The sequence below is a fragment of the Polyodon spathula genome, chromosome 13 (assembly GCF_017654505.1).
Source record: "Polyodon spathula isolate WHYD16114869_AA chromosome 13, ASM1765450v1, whole genome shotgun sequence".
Classification (NCBI taxonomy): Eukaryota; Metazoa; Chordata; class Actinopteri; order Acipenseriformes; family Polyodontidae; genus Polyodon; species Polyodon spathula.
The window spans coordinates 26,577,643-26,600,074 of NC_054546.1; the positions used below are offsets into that span (position 1 = coordinate 26,577,643).

Genomic DNA, 22,432 nt, shown 5'->3' on the forward strand with positions numbered 1-22,432 from the left:
ACTGGCGACAGACGAGTTATGTGCTCGTAAAATGTAAAACTCGAATTAGATGCACTGTTTGCTTTTCAGAGGCAAGCGGCCCCTCGGGTCCAGATTACTAAAATAGAATGGTTCCCTGGTTTAACCTTCCCTGTTTCAACCAACTTCGTCAAAAACAAGGCATGCATTGTTGGCACTCCAGTTTGTTTCCATTCCCTGAGGTAGTTTTACCTGCAGGTAGGCACACAAGCTTTCCGTCACTATCATGTGAACTAAACAGAGACATCATCCTGCTACAACAACCTGAAATGTCTTGAGAATATATAGTAGACCCTGATATTGATGGTAGACAGACATCTGAAATGTCTTTAGAGTAACTTACAATGTCTCACCCAAAAGATGGAGCACAGGGATGTTAAGTGACTTGCTCAGGCTCACACAAGGAGTTAGTGGCTGAGCTGGGATTTGAACCAAAGACCTCCTGGTTATAAACCCATTTCTTTAACCACTGGACCACACAGCCTCCTATGACCATAGTAGACACTGATATTGATGGGAGACAGCCTTCTGAAAATATACTTAACCCTATACCCTATACTTAATATAAGATACTTAATAAAAGACATGATAAATACAAGAATTTTATTAACATCGACCACTAATTAATAAAACAAAGACCAAAATGCATAATTTCGGGTAATTTAACAATGTTTATTACAAAAAAAAAAAAAAGCACTACTTTCACTTTTATTTTGATTTTCAGACGTTTATAATAATCCTAAACCAGTATGTTACTTGTTGTTTTGTGAAATCTAGGCCCATTTAATCTTGTGTATTTCCTTCAGTTGGATACACAGTACTTGACTACAACCTTTGTCAGTGCAGACCAGATCTGATGATTGGAAAAGCCATTCCAGAACTTTTATCTTCGTTTTTTTCAAGAATTCCAGAATTGACTTAGCCGTATGCTTTGGGTTGTTGTCGTGTTGGAAGATAAACTGTCAATCAGCCTACAAGCAGATGGTCTTATTATACTTTGTAGAATGTTTTTATACATAGTTGCATTCATTCGATCTTCAATCACATAAATGTCTCCAGTGCCAAAACTTCTAAAATGCCCCATATCATGATTGAATTAAGATTCAGGGTATGTGAAAAAGTAAGTGAACCCCTGGTTTTATCAGCTCAATTAAGGGGATAAGTAGAATCAGGAGTTTAAATAATTAGGTAAATCTTCAGGGGTGAATTTGGGAGGCCCCACCCTATATAAAGATCAAAAACTTTGTGAGTTTGGTCTTCACCATACAGGTGTGTGGAAACACGTCATGCAACGATCAAAAGAAATCTCCGAGGGCCGGAAAAACAGTTATTGATGCTCATCAGTCTAGAAAGGGTTACAAAACCATTTCTAAGGATTTGGGGCTCCACCAATCCACTGTCAGACAGATAGTCTACAAATGGAGAAAGTTCAAGACCACAATCATTCTACCCAGGAGTGGTTGTCCTACCAAAATCTCTCCAAGAACAAACCAGAAAATCGTCAAGGAGGTCACAAAGAACCCCAGAGTAACATCCAAGGATCTGCAGGCCACTCTCGCCTTGGCTAATGTGAGTGTTCATGACTCAATTATCAGAAAAAGACTGAACAACAAAGGTGTTCATGGAAGGATAGCAAGGAGGAAACCACTGCTCTCTAAAAACAACATTGCTGTCTGTCCAAAGTTCGCCAAAGAGCACATAGATGATCCACAAGACTTCTGGAACAATGTTCTCTGGACAGACGAGTCAAAGGTAGAACTTTTTGGCCTCAATGAGAAATGCTATGTTTGGCGAACCAAACCAAACACTTTGTTCCAACAGAAGAACCTCATCCCAACCGTCAAGCATGGTGGCGTACCAAGCATGCCATCATTGACACAACCATGAATTCTACATTTTACCAGAAGTTTCTAGAGGAGAATGTCAGGCCATCCGTCCATGAGCTGAAGATGAACCAAAAGTAGGTCATGCAGCAAGACAATGCTCCTAAACATACAAACAGGTCTACAAAAGAATAGCTGCAGAAGAAGAAATTCCACATTTTAGACAGGCTTAGACAAATTCTGGAAAAAAAACCCATCGAAATGTTGTGGCAGGACCTGAAGCGAGCTCTCCATGCAAGGAAGCCCTCAAATGTCAATGAGTTGAAGCAGTTCTATAAGGAGGAATGGACCAAAATTCCTCAAAACCGATGTGAGAGACTGACCAACAGTTACAGGAAATGCTTAGTTGAAGTCATTGCTGCTCAAAGGGATGCCACCAGTTACTGAATCTAAAGGTTCACATACTTTTTCACACATGGATATTGAATGTTGAATCATTTGTGGATAAATAAATGTTAAAAAAAAGCATCATGTTTTTGTGTCATTTGTTTAATCAAGCTATCTTTATATATTATTAGGACTTAGATTAAGATCAAATAACATTTTAGGTTCACAAACTTTTTCTCGGCACTATAAATGTCTGCTTATTGACTTTATAATGCAGGTTAGTTACTGTGTAATGATTTCAATCAATTAATATATTTTTTAATTAGTTATATTACATTTTTTACAGACTTAATGTAAAGATATCAATACTTTTGTCATGAACAAATATTTGAAATTGCTTTGGTGCTTTTTTAATATAAAGATTGTTTGTTAATACCAGAGATTGTGCAAATTGGTCTTTGTCATATTACTGGAGGCCAATGTTCACTAAATGCTTGTATTTAACATGTTTTCTTGATTGATCCTATATTAAGCATAGAGTGCCAATACTTTTGTCTGCGACTGTGATACAGCCATCTGAAATGTCTTTATAATATATAGACACTGATAATGATGTGATACAACCATCTCAAATGTTTTTGAATTAGATAGAAATTACATCACATTAAAATGAGCTATACTGTTGAAAATGAGCTATACATTTAACTAAATATTATCAAACATATAGTATGTCCTGTTGTGGAGTGCATATCAGACTGTATCACAACACCCTATAGGATATTCTATATTATAGTAAAAATGCAAGATCTCTGGTACTAAGGTAAGAAAGCCCTCACTCATGTTATTAATAACCAGTTGCGTCTCCTAATTATTAACAGACTTTGCAGCTAGACAGACAGTGACACTGAGTTAAAATGATCTAGGAGGCGCAAGTGTGACATTCTGTGAAATTTAAGGCACCCAAACTAAGACATTTTTGTAACTAAGTGTGGTACAAGTGGGATAGAATTTCTTAAAACATCTTTCTTTTTTCTTTCTTTCTTTCTTGACTGAAATGTATATCCTTCTATCTATCTCTATCATTCCATTCTTTTTTCAGTCTTTCTCCCCCTCTCTCTCCCTCATTAACATCCTTTCCTGTAGTTCACTTCAATTTATTGTCCCAAAATAAACATTCTAGGAGCGGCGCAGTTTTTTTTTTGTTTTTTTTTTATCTGTATGTCAACTTGCTGAATGAGTGGGGAACTGACGTTTTAGAAATACGACGGGGAAGATATTTGGGAAAAACAAACAAACTCTAAAGAAGAAAAGAAAATGAGAAAAAGAGAGGAAGGGATGGGGGTGGGAGGGCTGATAGCAAATGAAGCTTGATTCCTTTGGGACATCCCTCGTGCAATTATTCTTTGAAAACGGGGTCTCCCTGAGCTAGACCAGCGATTGGGTTAGGGTCCACATTTGAACTATGTGTCCACCTATCCTGCTTATTCAATGAGGTCCAGTCTACCATCACGCAGTGATGTCAACAATCAGATTCCTTAAAGAGGATGAGCGCCCCCTATGGGTAGAGATTGTTATTGCAGTCCATGCTTGCTTTCTTTTCTCTCTCTCTCTCTCTCTCTCTCTCTCTCTCTCTCTCTCTCTCTCTCTCTCTCTGACAGTACACTTCACACTGGCTAGCTATATACAGCAAATTACTATATGTCAGTTCTGTATTAATATATATTTACAAATACATATTACATATGTGATGTTTGTATTGTTACAATAATAATTCAGAACAGGCATGTTTTTAACATTGTTTTAAAAAAACATTATTTGGATTTGAAATGGAGAAGGGAGAAAATGAGAGAGAGAGAGAGAGAGAGAGAGAGAGAGAGAGAGAGAGAGAGAGAGAGAGAGAGAGAGAGAGAGAGAGAGAGAGAGAGAGCGAGAGAGAGAATACGTAATGCTTTGATTTGCATTTCAGTCCAGTCCGCTATGATTAAGAGGAACTCTCGTCTAAAACAGCCAAAGCGAGTCCAGGACGAGCAGCGCAACCCTGTCCGGACACAGTCCAGCTTTGAGTTTCTATAAAAACTGCACAGCGAAACGACAAATTGGGTTCACCTTGGAAAATAAACAGAAACAGCACATGGATATATACTATTTCAAAACGTAGAAGAAAACTACCGTTTTTTTTCTTTATCTTTTTTTTTGTATTAGTCATTGAGGCTATTTTATTTAAAACAGAAATTTGGGATTATCAAAGTGTTCTTTTTTGTTTTTATTTTAGTATTTTTAAAACGAAAAAAGAAGATACATCTTGATATGTATTTTGTTCAATGCGAAGCTATATTTATAGATCTCGTTCGAATTCTGAAATATATTCGCAGTTTTCGCATTGAAAGAAATTCACCAAACCGCCGTGCACTACCGACTCTGCAACATCGTACTGCAGACTTACGAAATAACTGCTAAAACGATTAACATCTAAATCAGTATTTCCGTTTCCATAGCCTACAGACCTGATAGGCCTATACAAGGCATTGTTTGTATAGTATACAGTTATTCTTAGTTTGTGCGTGTGTAATCTGGTACTTCTTTTTCATATGCGTAATATACAATATTAAAGCACGTGTAACAGAGATGACCAGTATAATATCTGGTTTACACATGTCACCTAGTAAATATAATATTTAAGTTATCATACATGTCATAATAACTGAAGCGAGTCTATCAATATTGTATATTCATTAACATATATTTTCAAACCAAGTATTATTATTATTATTATTATTATTATTATTATTATTATTATTATTATTATTGTTGTGTTGTATTTGTTTTATAAAGGCTATGTCAATTTTTAAACGCGCTTCAGTTATTTTTTTAACAAACAACAAATACAATAACATGTACTTGTTTGAAAATGCCCAGCAGCTCACACGCTCAGTGTCTCAGTGATATTGCATTCAGCGTGGTTCAGGTGCACAGGCTTCCTTCTTTCTTTGAGAAAGATATATTGTGAGGCACTTCAGAGACAAATAGGTTGTTTAGCAAAGCGACTAATAATATTATAAACCTTACTGCTTCACAGCCTGAAATACAGAAACACGTATTTCGTCGTTTCGATCGACACTCCCTCCCCCCTCACAGTACATTTAAAAAATCATAAATGTGATTATAGATCAATAAACCAACTGACTATTGGATATCAATTAGTGATCGATATACCTAACGTTCACGTTTCACTGACTGTATTAGTTAACGATAAACGAATACAAGAAAAAAAATAATTGTCTATTGATTTAAGTAATCGACATTAAGGATAGGCTATTCAAATAAGACACAATCGTTTTTTTTTATTTTTTATTTTATTTTATTTTAACTTTGTAAATCGCTTATTGTTCAACAGAGCTCTGTGTAAACACTTGTCTTCTGTGATGTAATGGATGGGCTCGAGTCGCGCGTTTCACTTCAATGCAATGCCTTTAGAAACGCCACTGATACCGGTCACACGTGTAGAAAATATCAACTCTCACAATAGTTTGGGTAGATATAGGCTATTAAACAGTCCAATACAATTCAACGTTATTTATACTTTGTGGAGATTTGGGATCGATTTGTGAAACTCTTGAGTCTTATAGGCGATTTCATAAATCTATCGCGTTGTTTTCATTTTCTTCTTCTGTGGAACACTTTTTTTACAGCAGTTTACACAGGACTTTAGCATTATTAAACTTTTCTTTAAAATTTTAACATATCGTAGAGAACTGATCTCAGAATTTTGGTGGAGATATAAACGGTGACTGTTGTCGACAATATTCTTCGCTTCATTATCCCTGTGTGCTTGTGAAGATTCTCTCATCCCTGTAAAGACAAAAAGCGCACCTGCAGCAACATCACTGGATTTGAACGCATTTAATTGTATAAGCAACTTTTAAACTGCAGAATTCCAGAGCTGTCAGCATTAAACAGGAACCAATGTTGGTGCTGGAAGTTTTAATGAAATTAAACTTGTTTGCGATAATAAACTGACTATTTATTTATTTATTTTACATATTTACCAGCATTTGAAGGTGGACCTTTTCCGACACCATTTAAAACACGTTTAATTAAATCTGGAGCGGTGATGTTTGACTGGACCAGCTGCAGTCACTCTTTGAAGACTGAAAAGAAAAAAAAAATGAACATTGTTTAATTAAACAAAAACAGACGTCACTCGTTGGTTTGTTTGTATATCTGTGATTTGTTTTCTTTACTTTTTTTACTTTGATCACCTTTGCAAAAATCATTCTTATACTGGCATAACTTAGGGGCCTATTAAAAATAGAGTGAAAATAAATTATTGAACTTCAAAGTTTGGAAAGAAAACACGCTTTGTATTCTGCTGCTGGTGTTATTTCTTTTCAAGGGGTTAGACCTTGTTTGTGTTTTAATTCTTCAATCGCCGCAGAGCCCGTGGCCCGCTGCTGAGCTATGCGGGCAGGAAGCCGCGTGCTGTGAAACTCCTTTCAGCTTGTCCCAATGCGCAGCCTCGCCAGCACCATTCTCAGCGTTCTGTTTGCGTTGCTCCTGGTGACCCCAGATGCGCGAGCAACATTGTGGCTGTAAGTATACAATATATATCTAGTGTAAAGGTATACGGAGATATCTGAATTTATATCATAACAACTAATTACCCCAAAGCACTGGATAATGTAGTAAACTAACATAGACAGCAAGAAGTGAGTCTATTGTTTTGTCAAACTGAACATGAGTGTGGGATGCTGTCTGTCTGCAGCTTTAATGAAACTAAACTCTGGAAGAATGTCCTGTTGATTTTGCCCCTACCCAATTTCCTTTATCCCCTCTCTAGTGGCGGCTCTGGGCCCCCTCAACTGGTGTTCTTTTTTGAGTGCCACCTCACGAGGGAGAGGTTATTGAAAAAAATTGTGTAAAATGTACATAAAAGTGGTGAGATCTGGTCCATTCCTGGAGACAGTTACAATAAGCGTGGGTTGTGGGCAATTTGTATACATACAAATACAAACTAGTTTCCAAGTGAAGTGTTTATGCTATATAAATTAACTAAACAGCTGTCCCAGTCCTGCCTCTTAACCTGTATCAACTCAAAAGGTGTAACACTGCAATTTTATTACCATCCTCACTGCTCACCTTATATCTACCCAGTTGAACTTTTAATTTTGAATATTCTTCACAAATGTGAAAAACTCTTAGTTCACCACACACACTTATCCTGGTGCAGCACTGTAACCCCTGACCCCGGTTTGTGCTACAGTAGTTAGGACTGTTTTTTTTTGTTATGTAAATAAGAAACTGTACGAAATTGACAACAATTATATGAATCCGTTTAACATAGAATGTATATAAATTGAAGTTGTTGTTGAAAGTTGGAGGACTTAAGAAAAACATGTTAAATTGGTTTAGTTTGTACGCGGTCGTTTGGTTATCGATCAACTCCTGATAATGTCAACGACGCTTAATATCACTTCAAAGGGGCTGCACATACATTGTGACAGTAAGTGGGGTTGACTGTTTCATTTATTGCAGCAAGCAGTATCAGGAAACCGATAAACAAGGAATTTTTTTTTTTTTTTTTTTTTTTTTACATTATACTTTAAAGTTGCAAAACGGCAAACCACAAACCACTTGATTCTCGATTTATTTATCTTTTCAAGATTAGAAAGTGAAAAAAAGCGAGTCAATTTATGTTGTGTTTGTTTTGAAAAAGAAAAACGAGTGAACAGAATATACACGAAGCTATTCCATACTTCCTTAGACTAGTATACAGTTTTTGTTTGCTGCTGTGTCACGTTTTCCTACTTTATCACTGCCCAGGTAAACATGAAAAGGCTCAAATGACCGTTAAAAAAAAAAAAAAAAAAAAAAAAAAAAAAAAATCATATTATGTTAAACTTACCTAGGTATGCTAGTATTGATAAGTTATACTATCTTGAAGACACTTCATTGTTTTACATTTATTAATTGAAATCATGCGTCGTATTCAGCTCTATTTCAGAGTCTCTGGGTTAATTGACACAGCTCGAGGAGGGTTGAGGCGGGCAGTGTCCGCCAGAAAAGTTAGCTCGTGCCTGAAAACAAAACAGCGGTCTGTGGTCTCGTCAGACCGCTGTTGTGTTGTCATGCACGAGCTAAGTGTCATTGCCAGCATTGATAGGACATAAAAGTAACCGCCGTGAATACCGACTTTAATATCACATTTAATCTAAATTATTCTAGCAATTTTGAGTTCAGTTATAAAATCTCAAATATACACATTATTAACAGAATACATAACTTTACTAGATTCAGCTATCACATTATTGAACATCGTGTAATCAATGTATCTTTTCCCCCTAAGTAGCCTACAAAAAGCAGTAAATTAGCTGGACTAGAGAAATAGGAAATACAATCATTTAAATTCACATTGGTTGTTCCTAAACTTGTTCTTAAGTAAAAAGTTACATTTAAAATAAAAACGGGGTTTTGTGAAAATGTTTTAACATCGTTTAAAATGATTTCTAATGTTATATGTACAGTTGAGCCTGTATCGCATTGTCTCGTTTGCACACTCTCACTATCTCTCTCTCAGGTCTCTAGTGCGGCAGCCCCTGTCCCGTGGATCCTGCTCTGAGCTTGAGGGCCTGTCGGGAGGGCAGGTTGTGCTGTGCCAGCGGCAGTGGGGCGCGATGGAGTCGGTGCGGCGGGGGGCGGAGCTCTCCATCGAGGAGTGTCAGTACCAGTTCAGAGCGCGCCGCTGGAACTGCTCCACGGGGTCAGGGGTCAACGTGTTCGGGAAGGTCGTGTTGCAAGGTCAGAGGGGTTATGTGGAGGTCATGGACGAGAGTAAGTGACTGTGAGAGTTGAGGGCAGTTCTAATATTGATTCACTTTATTCTCCTCTCTCAGGTACCCGTGAGGCTGCCTTCATTCATGCTCTTTCAGCAGCGGCGGTGGCTTTTGCGGTGACTCGGGCGTGCAGCCGCGGGGAGCTGGAGAAGTGCGGCTGCGACCGCAAGGTCAGAGGGGTCAGCCCTGAAGGTGAGAGCAAAAAAAAAAAACAATGGAGAGCTTTACTGGAGAGTTCACAACATTCAGGAATCTGAATACTGTCCCCTGTCCCTTCTGCCTGTGTGTGTCATAGGGTTCCAGTGGTCAGGCTGCTCTGATAATCTCTCGTTTGGGGTCGCATTCTCTCAGTCCTTTGTGGATGATCCTGAGAGGAGTCGGGGCCTATCCTCAAGCCGGGCACTCATGAACCTGCACAACAACGAGGCGGGTCGCAAGGTGATGGGGGGGGGGAGCAAGATGAAGTGGGAGGAGGGTGAGTGGTTGGGATGAAGGGGTGGCAGCGGGTGCATTTCCCTGCAACGAGACAAGGTACAAGATGATGTTGTTTGGAATATTTTTAAAACTGATTAACCGATTTGTTCAAATCCTTATTTACCCTTTAACAGCAGTCTCCTCCCTTGCTGTCAGTGCTGTTTCAAGGTGATTCTTCACAACTCTCTCAAGCGCTTCTCTCTCATCCTGTCCCCTCCCACCTGTCTCTTGCCCCCAGGCGATCGTGCACAGCATGCGTGTGGAGTGCAAGTGTCATGGTGTGTCGGGGTCCTGCGAGGTGCGCACGTGCTGGAAGGTGATGCCGCCGCTCCGCCGGGTGGGGAACATGCTGAAGGAGAAGTTCGATGGGGCGACAGAAGTACAGCTGCGAAAGGTGGGGTCCCGCAAGGTGCTGCTGCCCCGGGACCCCCACTTCAAACCACACTCACCTCAGGACCTGGTCTACCTGTCCCCCAGCCCAGACTTCTGCCAACTGGACCCACGAGGGGGGATCCCCGGTACAGAGGGGCGGCAGTGCAATGCCACATCTCGGCTGGCTGTGGATGGCTGCGAGCTCATGTGCTGTGGGCGTGGATTCCACACAGCGCGCGCTGAGGTCGTGGAGCGCTGCAGCTGCAAGTTCCGCTGGTGTTGCTCGGTGCAGTGCAAGCAGTGCCGCAATGTGCTGCAGGTGCACACCTGTCGCTAACCAGGGGGGTGGGGGTGGTAAAGCGATGCTGACGTCACGATACAGGTGATGGTCCTGATGGGCTGCTTGTATTGATGCATAAGATCAAATTAGCATTTAACAATGGACTGTTTTGTTAATTTTAATGAGATAGGGAGAGTATGTATTGATACCAGCTATATAACACACTAATCTCTTCATTCAAGAACCACTTGCTGGGATTTTGGTCTTGTATCACGATACAAATGATACGATGTAGCATGCTATGAAAGTATCCGGATTCATCGATACACAGTGAATCATTCCACCTCTAGAGGGCAGGTTAGCAGGTACGCTCTGGTGAACACGACATGGGGGTCAGACATGATTCTGAGAGCTCTTGTTAAGTCTGCAGGGCTTAAACTTTTAAAAATGCATCAGGATGCAACAACTAAACTAGAAAATGATACAAAGGGAATCTGAAGATGATTGCAGGATGTTAGATGGGATAACTGATATGTCACGCCCAGAAAAGAATGCTCTTTGAATGGCTGCTCTCTCTCATCTCAGTGTTTGTAGAGTTTCATTGTTTATCTGTTTGATATGCTGTTAATGTGTCCTGTCTATAACCCCACCGTCAGTCTGGGGAAGAAGCTGTTCTTTTTGGAAGCTCCTCTCCTTGGTAACTAATACACTGAGCAGAAACAGGGCATAACTGAGGCATACAGAGAATGCAAAGTTAGCTTGAATAATGAACTCCATATATTAGTATTTTGACAAGCAGCAGACTTGCTGGGCTGTTCCTGTAAATATCATCTTGTAGAAACACGAGCAAGGCTTCAGAGAGAAGTCCTTCATCAGGGGCTGCATGCAGGGCTGCTCCAACATTGTACTGAGCTGCATTTCACAATGTGTTAAACGTGGATGAAATAACATTCATATTCTCAAACGGTAGGTGACTTCAAATGCTGTAAACATGCCACTGCATAATGAAAAACAATTGCGTGTATGGCTGAAATTTGACGTGTACATATATTTAGCCTAATATTATAATTATTATCCACGCAGTGGTATCAATACTGATTATCACCACTGAGTATTACAAACTAAATAAAACAACGTGGTTGTTGTTGTTATGCCTTTCTGTCGTGCACTGTGAATTGCAAAATAACATCCCATTCCTGCATATACAAGTCCTGTCTACTCTTGGCTTAGTGTTGTTACTAATGGTTTTGGACTCCATCATTGCCCCTTTGTCCTCAGTACATTCAGTTTCCTTATACTGACAGACAGCAGATTGAAATAAAAAAGGGATTTTCATTTGACTACTGGGTTGTCCAATACCGTTGGTGCTAGACTACACTCACGTAGCAATTAAAGCACCAACATTGAATGCATTTCATTTTGTGAAGAGGAGACAGTACCTCTCCATTAATGTGCTGGTTATAAGTGATGCCCGACTCCATCTATGAAATGCTGTGGCTAAATGGCCAGGTGGAACCCACGATTCATTTATTTGTCAGAACAGCAGTGTGGGCTGAGCAAACTGAGCCATGACAGACTGCTACATTTAGCACACAAGGCTATACACAGGCGTTTTAAATGCAAATTTCCATGTGCAAACAATTTTAGTGACATTGAGATTTACTAACATATTTTTTAGAAATTGCACACAGGTGCCTTACGCAAGATTAATAAACCAGAATTTAATTGTGGGTGCAAACATTCTAAACTCTGTGTGTACGAACAATTTAAGCAATGTTTTTAGGAACAGCCCCTGGGGAGGAAACAAGTCTAATCCATCACTAAGACCCACACTGGACTCTGTTTAGACAATAGCACACTATGTTTAATGTTTTGATGGGTTGTGTTTTGAAGGGCAGAGTAGTTGTGTAGAAATGCTTGAGAGGCATCAGCTGCAATGTGGCCGAGTTGTGAAAGCTGTGAGTGAACCAAGACAAGCAGCCCCAGCACTGCAGTGGACTGGAATCAACAGTATAAAAGGCCACTCCTGTTTATGTGCTGTATACATTTTCAGATTTATTTTAATTGTAAAAATATATACATAGAAATGACCAACACTGTACTGTGACAATGAAAAATAAACTTTTAAACTACTCTTTAAAAAAAAAAAAAAAAAAGTCTAACAGTGTGTTTTATTATTTCAAAGCACAACATTAATATCGTAGAATTCCAACCGAGCCCCTTTCCCTGTCTCTTATACAGGACTGCAGTCCGTCTTCTCGATATTATAAACTAATAGAAGTGAAAACTGTCCAGTCAACCCCCTTGCCTTCTAACTTTTTAGAAGAAATCCCAGAACAGTGTTTTTTTTTTTTTTTTTTTTTTTTTTTAAAGTGCATTTATTTTAAAGTTTTGAAAATGTTCCCAGTGCTCCCACACCAGAAGTTTACTTTTTATATATATATCTATATATTATATATATATATATATATATATATTATATATATATATATAAATATAAACCGACAGTGATATTTAATGTGGTTGCAAACTATAAATGGTAATGGTTATGATAATTATTTAAATACATACAAAAAATTTAAAGATGAACGGTCTTGTAAATTACTTCTTAAAACAGATATTCTTTTGAATAAATGTAAATGGATAAAGCCCACTACTGGCTTATAATTATTATTTAAATTTTTTTTTTGAATACTTTAAATATTTCAATTGATTGACAGCTGGCAATGAACCTCTTCAGTGAAGACACTGATGTGCTGCTTCCTGTGCAACTCCATCCTTACAGCCTGGCTTTAACATTGGGGTCTGAGGACTCTGCAATACAATTTCTTCCTGGCCTGTCAGTTTACTACATCTTCCAGAGTTAACCCAAACATGTGCAGAAAAAAGGAAACAAACTTTTAGGGAGACAAACTTCCTCCCCCTTGAGGCCACAAGCCATGACATGCGAGTCACTCTGTGAACCCAACAGTACAGAACAGGATAGCATTCCTACCTGCAGCAGTATAGCGGAGATTAGAATAACATCTTCAGCCTTTTATAGCTAAGGCAGAAAAGCATAACAACCTGTTACTCTCTATAAATAAAATATAAACAAGGCTTGTTTAAAATCCACATCTATTAGCACTGGAAACTGTAGAGGCCACTGCCAATACTGCTGGTCAGTGTGAAAGGTAAGGGGTTAGAATTAGCCTTGGTAGCACACCTTTCATTTGTGAACTACTTTATGATGCATTTGTCCACCTCTGCTTCTCCAGGATTAGTTACTGTTTTTTCTATTTATTTTTTTGTTATAGCTATGGACCCTATTCAGAAGCACAACATAAAGGAAGGCAATAATACAGGAACAATAATAAAAACAAAACAAAACAAAAAAATACCAGGAAGCAACTAAGACTGCAGGTGGTTAGGAAACTGGCTCCATTTCGACTCCATCGTGGACCTGGTCTGTATTCTATAGACAAGAAGGATCCAAGATTCAGACACTAACCTGGTCTGTATTCTATAGACAAGAAGGATCCAAGATTCAGACACTAACCTGGTTGTATTCTATAGACAAGAAGGATCCAAGATTCAGACACTAGGACACAGTTTCCCTCCCTAAACAGAGATTGGGCCAGTCCATGAAGGTAACTAGTTTGTTGCACTGATAAGCAGATATCAGAAAGCTCATTTTTCTGATGGGTCTGTTCTTACCCAAAGCAAGAGAAGTTACATTTTCATGAACTGACCCTTCTGTATACAGGGTTGAGGAAACTCGAGCCAGTCTGACCCCGCTGAGGGGCTTACTTGTATGTCAGCTGTAAAAAAATTGGAACCAGTATGGTGGTTACAGGGACTCAGTTTTCAACGCTATATTTATAAAAAAAAAAAAAAAAAGAAAAATCCTTTCAGGAAGTGTTTGTATGCCTTTGCGTTGGCTCCCGATCAAGACCCTGTATAAGAGTTTATTTCCGTGTTTTGCCCCACTCCCCCTCTCACTCACAACAGGTTGCACTTTCTTTTCTGTTTGATCTCGGGAGGCTCCAGCGCTGCAAGAATTGCCTCGTCGAAAACGTTCTTCAAACCGCGCTGCAACGAGACACAATAGGAGACACAGTCAGCAACGAGACAGAACACAGAGATACAGTCAGCAACCAGACAGAACACAGAGGCAAAGTCAGAAATGAGATAGAACAAAGACACAGTCAGCACAGACTGCAAGACACAGAAAGAGATAAAGAGTGTTCCAGAGCAAGGATCTCACAGATTCTGTGCAGGTAAATCACTTATGGTTTCAACTGCTATGCAGTGAGAGTCGGGGATTATGCCCAGCACAGTCCTGTGTGACAGCCCGTCATGGGCTGGACAACTCCCTGACACAGAGGGACAGACAGACAGATAGAGACAGGTATCTCTTATTTACTGGAGTGCTCCACCCATTTAACTACTCTCCAATGCAGACAGGAGTGTTCTTTACCTGTGTGAGGGCAGAGCACTCCACATATTTGACAGCCCTCAGGTCCCGCGCTAGCTTCTCAGCGGTCTCGGGTGCAAGGGGTCTCTGCTTGTTCTTCGCCAGCTTCTCCACAGTGTTGGGGTCGTCGCGAAGGTCAACCTGCGTGCCCACCAGCAGGAAGGGGGTGCGGGGGCAGTGATGAGAGATCTCAGGAATCCACTGGAGGGGGAGGGAGGAGCAGGGTGAGCACAACACACAAAGAGAGAAAGCTGTATCTTCCCTGTGATGTTCTCAAAGTTGGGTTAGGAGAGATGAGGAGAGGGAGGGAGGGAGGAGCGCTGTACCTTCTCTGATGTTCTCGAAGGAGGGGGGGTTAGGAGAGATGGGAAGAGGGAGGGAGGGAGGAGCGCTGTACCTTCTCTCGTACGTTCTCGAAGGAGGAGGGTGAGACGACAGAGAAGCAGACCAGGAAGACGTCAGTCTGAGGGTAGCTGAGCGGACGCAGACGGTCATAATCCTCCTGACCTGCAGAGAAACCACAGAGAAATCAAGATTAAAATCAGCAGGTTAAATCAATATGAAAATTATCGTAATCGTGAAACTTTAAAAATAAATCTAGTTTGAAAACAAGGAGTGAAAACGACTCCCACTTTGTCCCATGCCTTAACAGCAGGGCACAGCACCCCCGTGAGGTTCGTGGTGGGACCCCAGCCCCTCTGCCTCACTTACCCGCGGTGTCGAACAGCCCCAGAGTGTAGGGCTCTCCCCCAATCATCACCGTCACCGCGTAGTTATCAAAAACCTGCAGAGAAACAGCCGGTCAGAGACATGACGCCACTGAACAAGACTAGAGACAACAGGGCTGGGAATGAGACTCCCACTGCAGGAGGGTTTACTAAGAGTTTAATAACACACACCTGAGCTTGTTACCTATACACTGTGGCTAGTCAAGCAATCTGGAATGGGTGAAACAATCGGTGTACAATACGAGTCTCATTGCCATCCCTGGAAATGTGCAAGCAATTAAAATGACATGAAAGGTCTGTCTCGGCTGCAAGTGTGCTGATACTCACTGTTGGCACGTACTCCGAGGGGAACTTGTTTGTGGTGTAGGATATGAGGAGGCAGGTTTTACCCACTGCTCCGTCCCCCACTACAACACACTTTATCGTCTGCATCTCGAGACAGGTGGGCAGTCACGCTCCAGATAATAATCTCTTTGGAACTCTATCTAAAGGGACGTAGTACGATACACACACAACTTTAAAAGCTGTCTGTACTCCGACTGTGCATTTATAAAAATCAGTACCTGCTGTCAGTTGATTGAGCTATGAGCTTGTACCTGTTACAGTAGAAAAGTCAAGTCGTGTCAGATAACATTCGTCAGTCAGTCGGTATAAATACGCTGTGCATCTACGTCAGTTACAACCAGTTAGAATATTGCCTAGAAATCTGCAAACTCAATGAGGATTACGTCATAAAAAGAAACTCTTTCAGCAAAATGTCAGTTTAGTTTGCTTTGAAAGTGCAGTTTTCTCTTCGGTTTCAGAATCAAGGAAGACCAGTTCAAGAGCAAGGATCCTCGGTGTGTCTGCAGCTCGTCTTCCAGAGGAAAGACTTGTGTGTAACTGTGAAAGAAAAGACAAGCAAACGTTAATGCAGGCGCTTTAAATCACAAGCTTTGCAGGCTTCAATTATTACTTTACCATCAATCTAGAGTCATTTTTTCTCTGAAAAAAGGGCGTATCTCATAGTCCCATGCACTATGAAGATAACACGGACATAACAAAGGAGGTAGCTGCATCTGCATCCAGGGTTCAAAGAATATCACAGACATTTGTAGAACTTTTTGAGATGTTATAGTAATAAAATAATGACTTGGATCGCATTATTGAAGAGTTTGGCGATAAAACAAGTAATCAGGAAAGGATTTACCAGTATGCATGTTTATAAAGAGGTATGTGAAAAATACTGCGAACAAGGGGTGGGGCTGAGTTTACTTTTGCGATTCAATGCCTTTTAAACCTGTTTTACTATGAAAAAATATATTTTAAAACAGCGCGTGTAAAATAAACTGGAACTGACAAGCACTGAATAAATGGACTGCAAAGAGTTAAAGTAGATGAACCTACGAAATACAACACAGTTCCGTATGCTCATTAATAAAAGTAAGATGGCTTTAACTTCTCTTCATACAGGATCATCAGTTTCATACAATAATATACATAAATAAACTAGGTGTTAACAATTTTATTTAAAAGCATAAACATTCAATATACCCATTGCCGCATTATGTGTTTTTTCTTTCCCCAAAGTAGTCTAGGTTGACACATTTGGGGCAATCCTAAGAATAGTTCCAATTTAAATTGGTAATTCAAAGTAGTAGGAATTAATTTATTTATCTGTTTGTTAATATTGTGTGAAACTGAAAACGATCCTGTATGTCTACAATTCTACCCTATGTTCACTCAGTTTTCATCCCTTCATGTAAAAGCGAGACGAGCTGGAATTATTCTTCAGGGTAGCCCCGATTGCGTCACACTATTTGAAACAAAAAAATAATACAATCAAGAAAACGTTAATGTGGTAGTCTGTAACTACATTACCGACCTAAGCTTTTAAATAACATTATCAAACCATCCCATTTATTTACATTTCAACAATACAAAAGGAAATGATCTTCATCAGATCGGCTTCAGGTAAAAGTGAATTCTCTACCACACCCTCATCACTAACAAGGGAAGGAAAAATAAATAAAGAAGACGCCTGCAGGCAGTGATCGGAGAGGACACACCTCTGATCTCAAACCCAAGTGTGTAACGATCACTCTGCACAACTGAGAAGCAGTTGTACTGTCCTCCCTAAAGAGATACTACTGGCCCAATATCTATAACTAAGTCAGCAAGAGTGACAGACAGCAAAAGCAGGGACGTCAGAGGTGTCAATTTCATGAACAAACAGTTTATTGTTGTGAACTATAATGTAATAAATGAAATAAGAACAACTTATTGCAGAGAACATTTAGTGGAAGGTACAGGTGAGTAAGAAAGTAAAGTGAACTAAACAAACATCCAAACAAACTAACACTAAAGCGAAATAAATGTGGTGTCCGGTGGGCCTCCAATAACCCCCCCCCCCCCCCCCCACACACACACACACACACACACACACACACACACACACACACACACACAAACACCATACCAACACAAAACCAACACACCGACAGGCAAAGACAAAGGTGAATGAATAATTATATGGGGAAAACAATTACAAAGACAGTCTTGATGGCAATGGATGATAAATGAAATTTAGGCATTAAACAAGTCCAGTGAAGCAATGCACATGTAATCCAAAGTAACAAAAGAACAAAACCAAAATTACAGGAACCAAAGTATCAAAGTAAAGTAGAAAACCTGGCCAGGCTACTGACCCTAATTAAAGGGGCAGGTGGGTGAAACTTACACCCACTTTATGAAGCAAGTGAATTGCTACATGTGCACTAGGCAGCAATCTTCAAAACACCTTTGAGGCAGAATTAAAATGTTTAAAAGTCTAAAAACTTGTCAGGATGTTAACGAAAATAACAAATGCCAGGTACATTATTTAAATAGCTGTAGCAACACGTGGGGACGTGCAACGCTATCTTTCTTAGAACCTCGCAACTTATCTTTAAGGATATACTTCAGTTTGGAAGAGGCAGCTACAGATGTAAAGTGGCTGTTGTTTCCTGGTACCTGCTTGCTTCCTGTTGTGCTGTTGTTCAGAATCACTCCAATGGCTGAGCTGCAATCCGACAATGTGACCTACAGCACAGGTACCAGGATGCAGCAGTTTATCCACAGTGTTGCATTTTGAAACTTCAGTACATCCCATAAAGAACCAACTAGATGAAACATGATGAAGTTAACAAAGCTGTAAAGAGGCAAGGGAACCACAAGCACACACACCAATAAACAGCGGTTTAAAACAGTATTACGACATTATCTTCTTTAAGGAATGATATGTGGCCAAAAACTAAAAAGACAACCAAATAAATAAAAAGGATATAAAAACTTAGCAAGTGGATTGTAAAGAACTAACGTACTTACCAGAGTAACTAACTTGCTTTTCAAAAGCCTGACCTATTCCTAGTTTTACTATACGTCTAATAAGACATAACTAAGTGTGTTGACTATACACTGTTGTTAAATCGAGCCTGTAATAAAAGCTGGAGTGAGTGATACTGCTATTCTATAGGAGTTGTATTGTCACCACCCCCCCCCGCATTGTCAAGGAAATTCATGGTTAAATTAATTTTAATATAAATATTTCCCAGATATTTAATTTACACTGTGTGACATGCTGTGGTGATTGGGTTGTTAACATCGATTCCTGAATATTCTTAGCCAGATCTACTTCAAAGCTTGTTGATTAGACCAAGGCACAGGCCAAACATAGTGTGAACTCTTTGAAGCTCGCCTTCCAAAATGCTATCTGGATTGTCTGGCCTCCTAAGGTCTCATAAAACTTACCAAGTCAAGCCACAGTGCAGTTGTACCATTACCGTGTTAAAATTTAGCTAAAATGCTTTAAGAATCATTTTTAATTACATAACTTGTAGACACAAGTGTAATAGTTATTTTAAGTAAGTTTCCCAAAAAACATGGAGGGTTTATTGTGCTTTACATGAATATTATCATCTAATAACTTTTTTAATATTATCCTTTGATTGTATTATGATGTGTTTTATAAGCTTGCAATTGTAATTTTGTATAGAGAATGAAACTGAAATTAGTATGCTTCTCTATGAATGTAGCTAAAGCTATATTGAATAGGAGATTTAAATGATAAATGTAAAATCCTTTGATAACGAAATAGGTGGATACATTCCATTTCTAACATCCCTTTTTGTGTGACACGCAACTGTCTATCAAATACTGTGAACCAATGTACATACCTGTTTCTTTTGAAATGTTTATTTTATTATATTTTTTCACTTTGTAGTCATACTGTATATGCTCTCATTATAAAAATAAAACATTTTATGTTGAATTTTCCATTTAAATACAGTGTTTCTGCAATGAAAATGTTAGATGCGATGTTCATGAATACTGCTGTAATTTTCAGTTATATCCATTAGTATGTCTTTCATTTTCATAACGAAGCAGTTTAAAAATGTATGGGTCAAAGTGACCCATGTGGCGGTTCTAGTGTTAACAAGTTGTTATATTTATATGCAGCTGAATAATGGAGAAACCAACTTGCTCCAAAACTGGCAACCAGCAAAAGTTTTTTTTTTTTTTTTTTTTTTTTCTTCTGGAGCCCTGTCTAGGCTGCGGATTGGCAAAAAAAGCCACAGCATTTTCTTAGTAAATAAATAGTTAAGTTAAACTGTGGACTTTCTTTCTGTAGCCAATAACTAGCTTTACATGTGAATTATAAGCAAAATTACACAACATACTACACTTTGGCCTGGACTTAAATTTAGCGGCCTCTGTGCCCTCTACAAACATACTGAACTGAAGGCCAATTTAGAGCCTTGCTGTTCACAGGCCTGTGTTCCAATATTCTCTTATTTTAAACAGCTGAATAAAATGTATAATTGGTACCATATATTCCAATAAATAAACTCCCTCTAAACAAAGAGAAACATTCATGTGCAGTGGAATGGAGGGGCTATTTATTTCAGATCTCACTGACATAACGATATCCTGCAAAGGAAACCATTTTGATTCAGTCCTTTTATAAATTAAACTGTTACAGGAACCAATACAAAAGTGGGCATGTTTGCCTCTGAATTGATTGTAAACAGCGACTGTTCTCTATACAACAATTCTTTCAATGTGGTTTTCAATCAACCCATAATATAGAACCCTGTGTTGCTCAGGGAAAGTACAAAAACAAATGACACAGCGTAAAGCATATACACTGCACTGCGGTCAATACAAAACCACAACTACTGGTATCTTACAGAAAGCTTCTCATCACCTCCACTACAGCAAACAGACTAAATTTCAAACTACATAATCGTGTGGTTTATTCATTAAATTGACTTTAAAATGCATTTAGTGACTCGTTGAGATTATCTAGGAGGTTCTGTTTTAGGGTTTAACACGATAAAATGCCAAAAAAAAATTTACAAGAACAAAAAAAATCACTTTTCAAGTTAAATATCACTATTGTAAAACCTGTCAATTGTTCCTCTCGTTTCCAGTGCTTGCAATGCAAAGTCACTCGCAATGCAAAGCACAACGGACCCGCTGCACTAGGCCTCGCTGTAGAATCAGATTATTATTTAACACGGAACCGCCTGTTTGTCCTGTATGGGGACTAACACAATACAAAGCAATGGGAAAAACAACGTGCTGTATTGTGTCAAAGTACTTTCAGTTATTTCAAGAAATTGTTTAAGCACAAGACGACATGCCCCGCGTTAGGCTCACATGGAACTCCTGGCCTGCTGGCCTCATGTTTAAAATGAACAGCCCAAGGGCTACCATTCAGAACGTTGCAATGTTAAGAGTCAGGTTTTTACCAGCACTAAGACGGTTGGTTTCACTGATGCCGGTGTCACACAAAACAAACTGGCAGTGAAACTACTAATTTCCAGTTCTCTAAACTGAATGACAGCTAATATAACCATGTCTCTTTCTTCAGCTCTGGTGGTGATACACTCCTGGTAGGCATTGTTTGTGGTGGATTCTCATTATGCTGGTCAGTAGTACTGGCATCAAAACCCCAGAGGCTGCTGCCAGTGGACTTTCTAGAGTCACTTTTTTTTATTTGTGTCAGTCACGTTCAACTTGTGATTTTGCCCGCATACAGTACTGTGGCAGAAGAGGGCACCAGTATATCAACAACTGATTTGGCCTTAACATTTGTGTTTAACCTTAATGCTAGCAATTGGCTAACATGCAATAAACACACACACACACACTGATGCTGTGATTAATGATCAAGTTAGAAATTAATTAAGTTTGGATCTAGTTTACAACTCTCCATTTCCTGAAAGATGCTATAAAAAAAAAAAAAAGTCAGCCTTAACCAATGAAGTAAAACCGATAGACTGCGTTAAATGTAAATTCCAAGCACTGTACTTATGCTCATAAGTCATAGTGTAGATATAATTTATCTCACATTCAACTTCTTTTCGCCGCCTCTCCCACAAAAAGATAAATCATGTTCAAGACAAGCATGAGAAGTATACTCTGTTTTTATGCAAATTATACATTATTTTTATTCATTTACTGTAACTAAATACAATCGAACCGAAGTTTTTTTTTTTTTTTTTATAATTCTGCTTGTCAAAATCCACTTCCTTAAAACACACACAGACACTTGCCGTCACCGGTACGCCTTAGTAACTTACTTATTTCCTAACTGTGGAACTCCATTTGTCTTTATATGTACACATTCAACGTGGATTATATATCAATTACTTAAACTACAGACAGAACGAATTTACTAGATTTTGTATTCGTATTTCCTAACCATCCCATCCCCCATAATACTTGAAGGCTATCCCAACCCGAATTGTATGGAACTCCGATAAAATAATCACATACACGAATATTAAGCCCTTAACATCTCATTATTACACTCACCACGTTACTACTTTCAATAGCGAGAGTAAATGTATTATTTTATATGTTTTAGAAACTCTATTTCTAACACTCACCTTCTCTTCCTGGGTTCATACGCTAGGCGTTGGTTCCATCCGGGTTTAGTTCTGTGCTTAAATTACGGGAGGTTCTATTTCTATGACAATATATCCCCGCCCCATTTAGATTTTCCTTAGAGGGGAGGTAAGCAGTTTTTTCTATTTTTT

General features: G+C 39.1%; 3 protein-coding genes across 4 annotated transcripts in view; 2 read left to right on the forward strand and 1 right to left on the reverse strand.

The window, feature by feature from the left end:
- The first annotated feature begins 5,022 nt into the window (after nucleotides 1-5,022).
- Nucleotides 5,023-12,584, forward strand: LOC121325744 (protein Wnt-4a-like). Its single transcript, XM_041268673.1, has 5 exons — nucleotides 5,023-6,817; nucleotides 8,803-9,023; nucleotides 9,119-9,250; nucleotides 9,354-9,496; nucleotides 9,771-12,584. The coding sequence occupies exons 1-5, from the start codon at nucleotides 6,735-6,737 to the stop codon at nucleotides 10,239-10,241; spliced, it is 1,050 nt and encodes a 349-aa protein (XP_041124607.1). The 5' UTR covers nucleotides 5,023-6,734; the 3' UTR covers nucleotides 10,242-12,584.
- A 237-nt stretch (nucleotides 12,585-12,821) lies between these two features.
- On the reverse strand, nucleotides 12,822-22,358 carry LOC121325747 (cell division control protein 42 homolog). Of its 2 annotated transcripts, XR_005951364.1 has the most exons (7): nucleotides 22,283-22,358; nucleotides 15,696-16,250; nucleotides 15,352-15,424; nucleotides 15,038-15,147; nucleotides 14,644-14,841; nucleotides 13,723-14,255; nucleotides 12,822-13,674 (listed from the first exon to the last, which is right to left on the reverse strand). XR_005951364.1 is itself a non-coding variant. In XM_041268681.1 (6 exons), exons 2-6 carry the CDS (start codon nucleotides 15,798-15,800, stop codon nucleotides 14,166-14,168), a joined length of 576 nt encoding a protein of 191 aa, XP_041124615.1. In that variant the 5' UTR covers nucleotides 15,801-16,250; nucleotides 22,283-22,358; the 3' UTR covers nucleotides 12,822-14,165. The 2 variants fall into 2 exon arrangements, 1 of the variants encoding a protein (XP_041124615.1); XM_041268681.1 differs by having other exon boundaries at nucleotides 12,822-14,255.
- The window catches only part of LOC121325745 (myeloid leukemia factor 2-like), a 31,224-nt gene continuing 31,113 nt past the window's right edge, over nucleotides 22,322-22,432 (forward strand). Inside the window, exon 1 of the mRNA XM_041268679.1 lies at nucleotides 22,322-22,409. The gene's annotated coding sequence lies outside the window, so the exon portion shown is untranslated. The remainder of the gene's footprint in view (nucleotides 22,410-22,432) is intronic.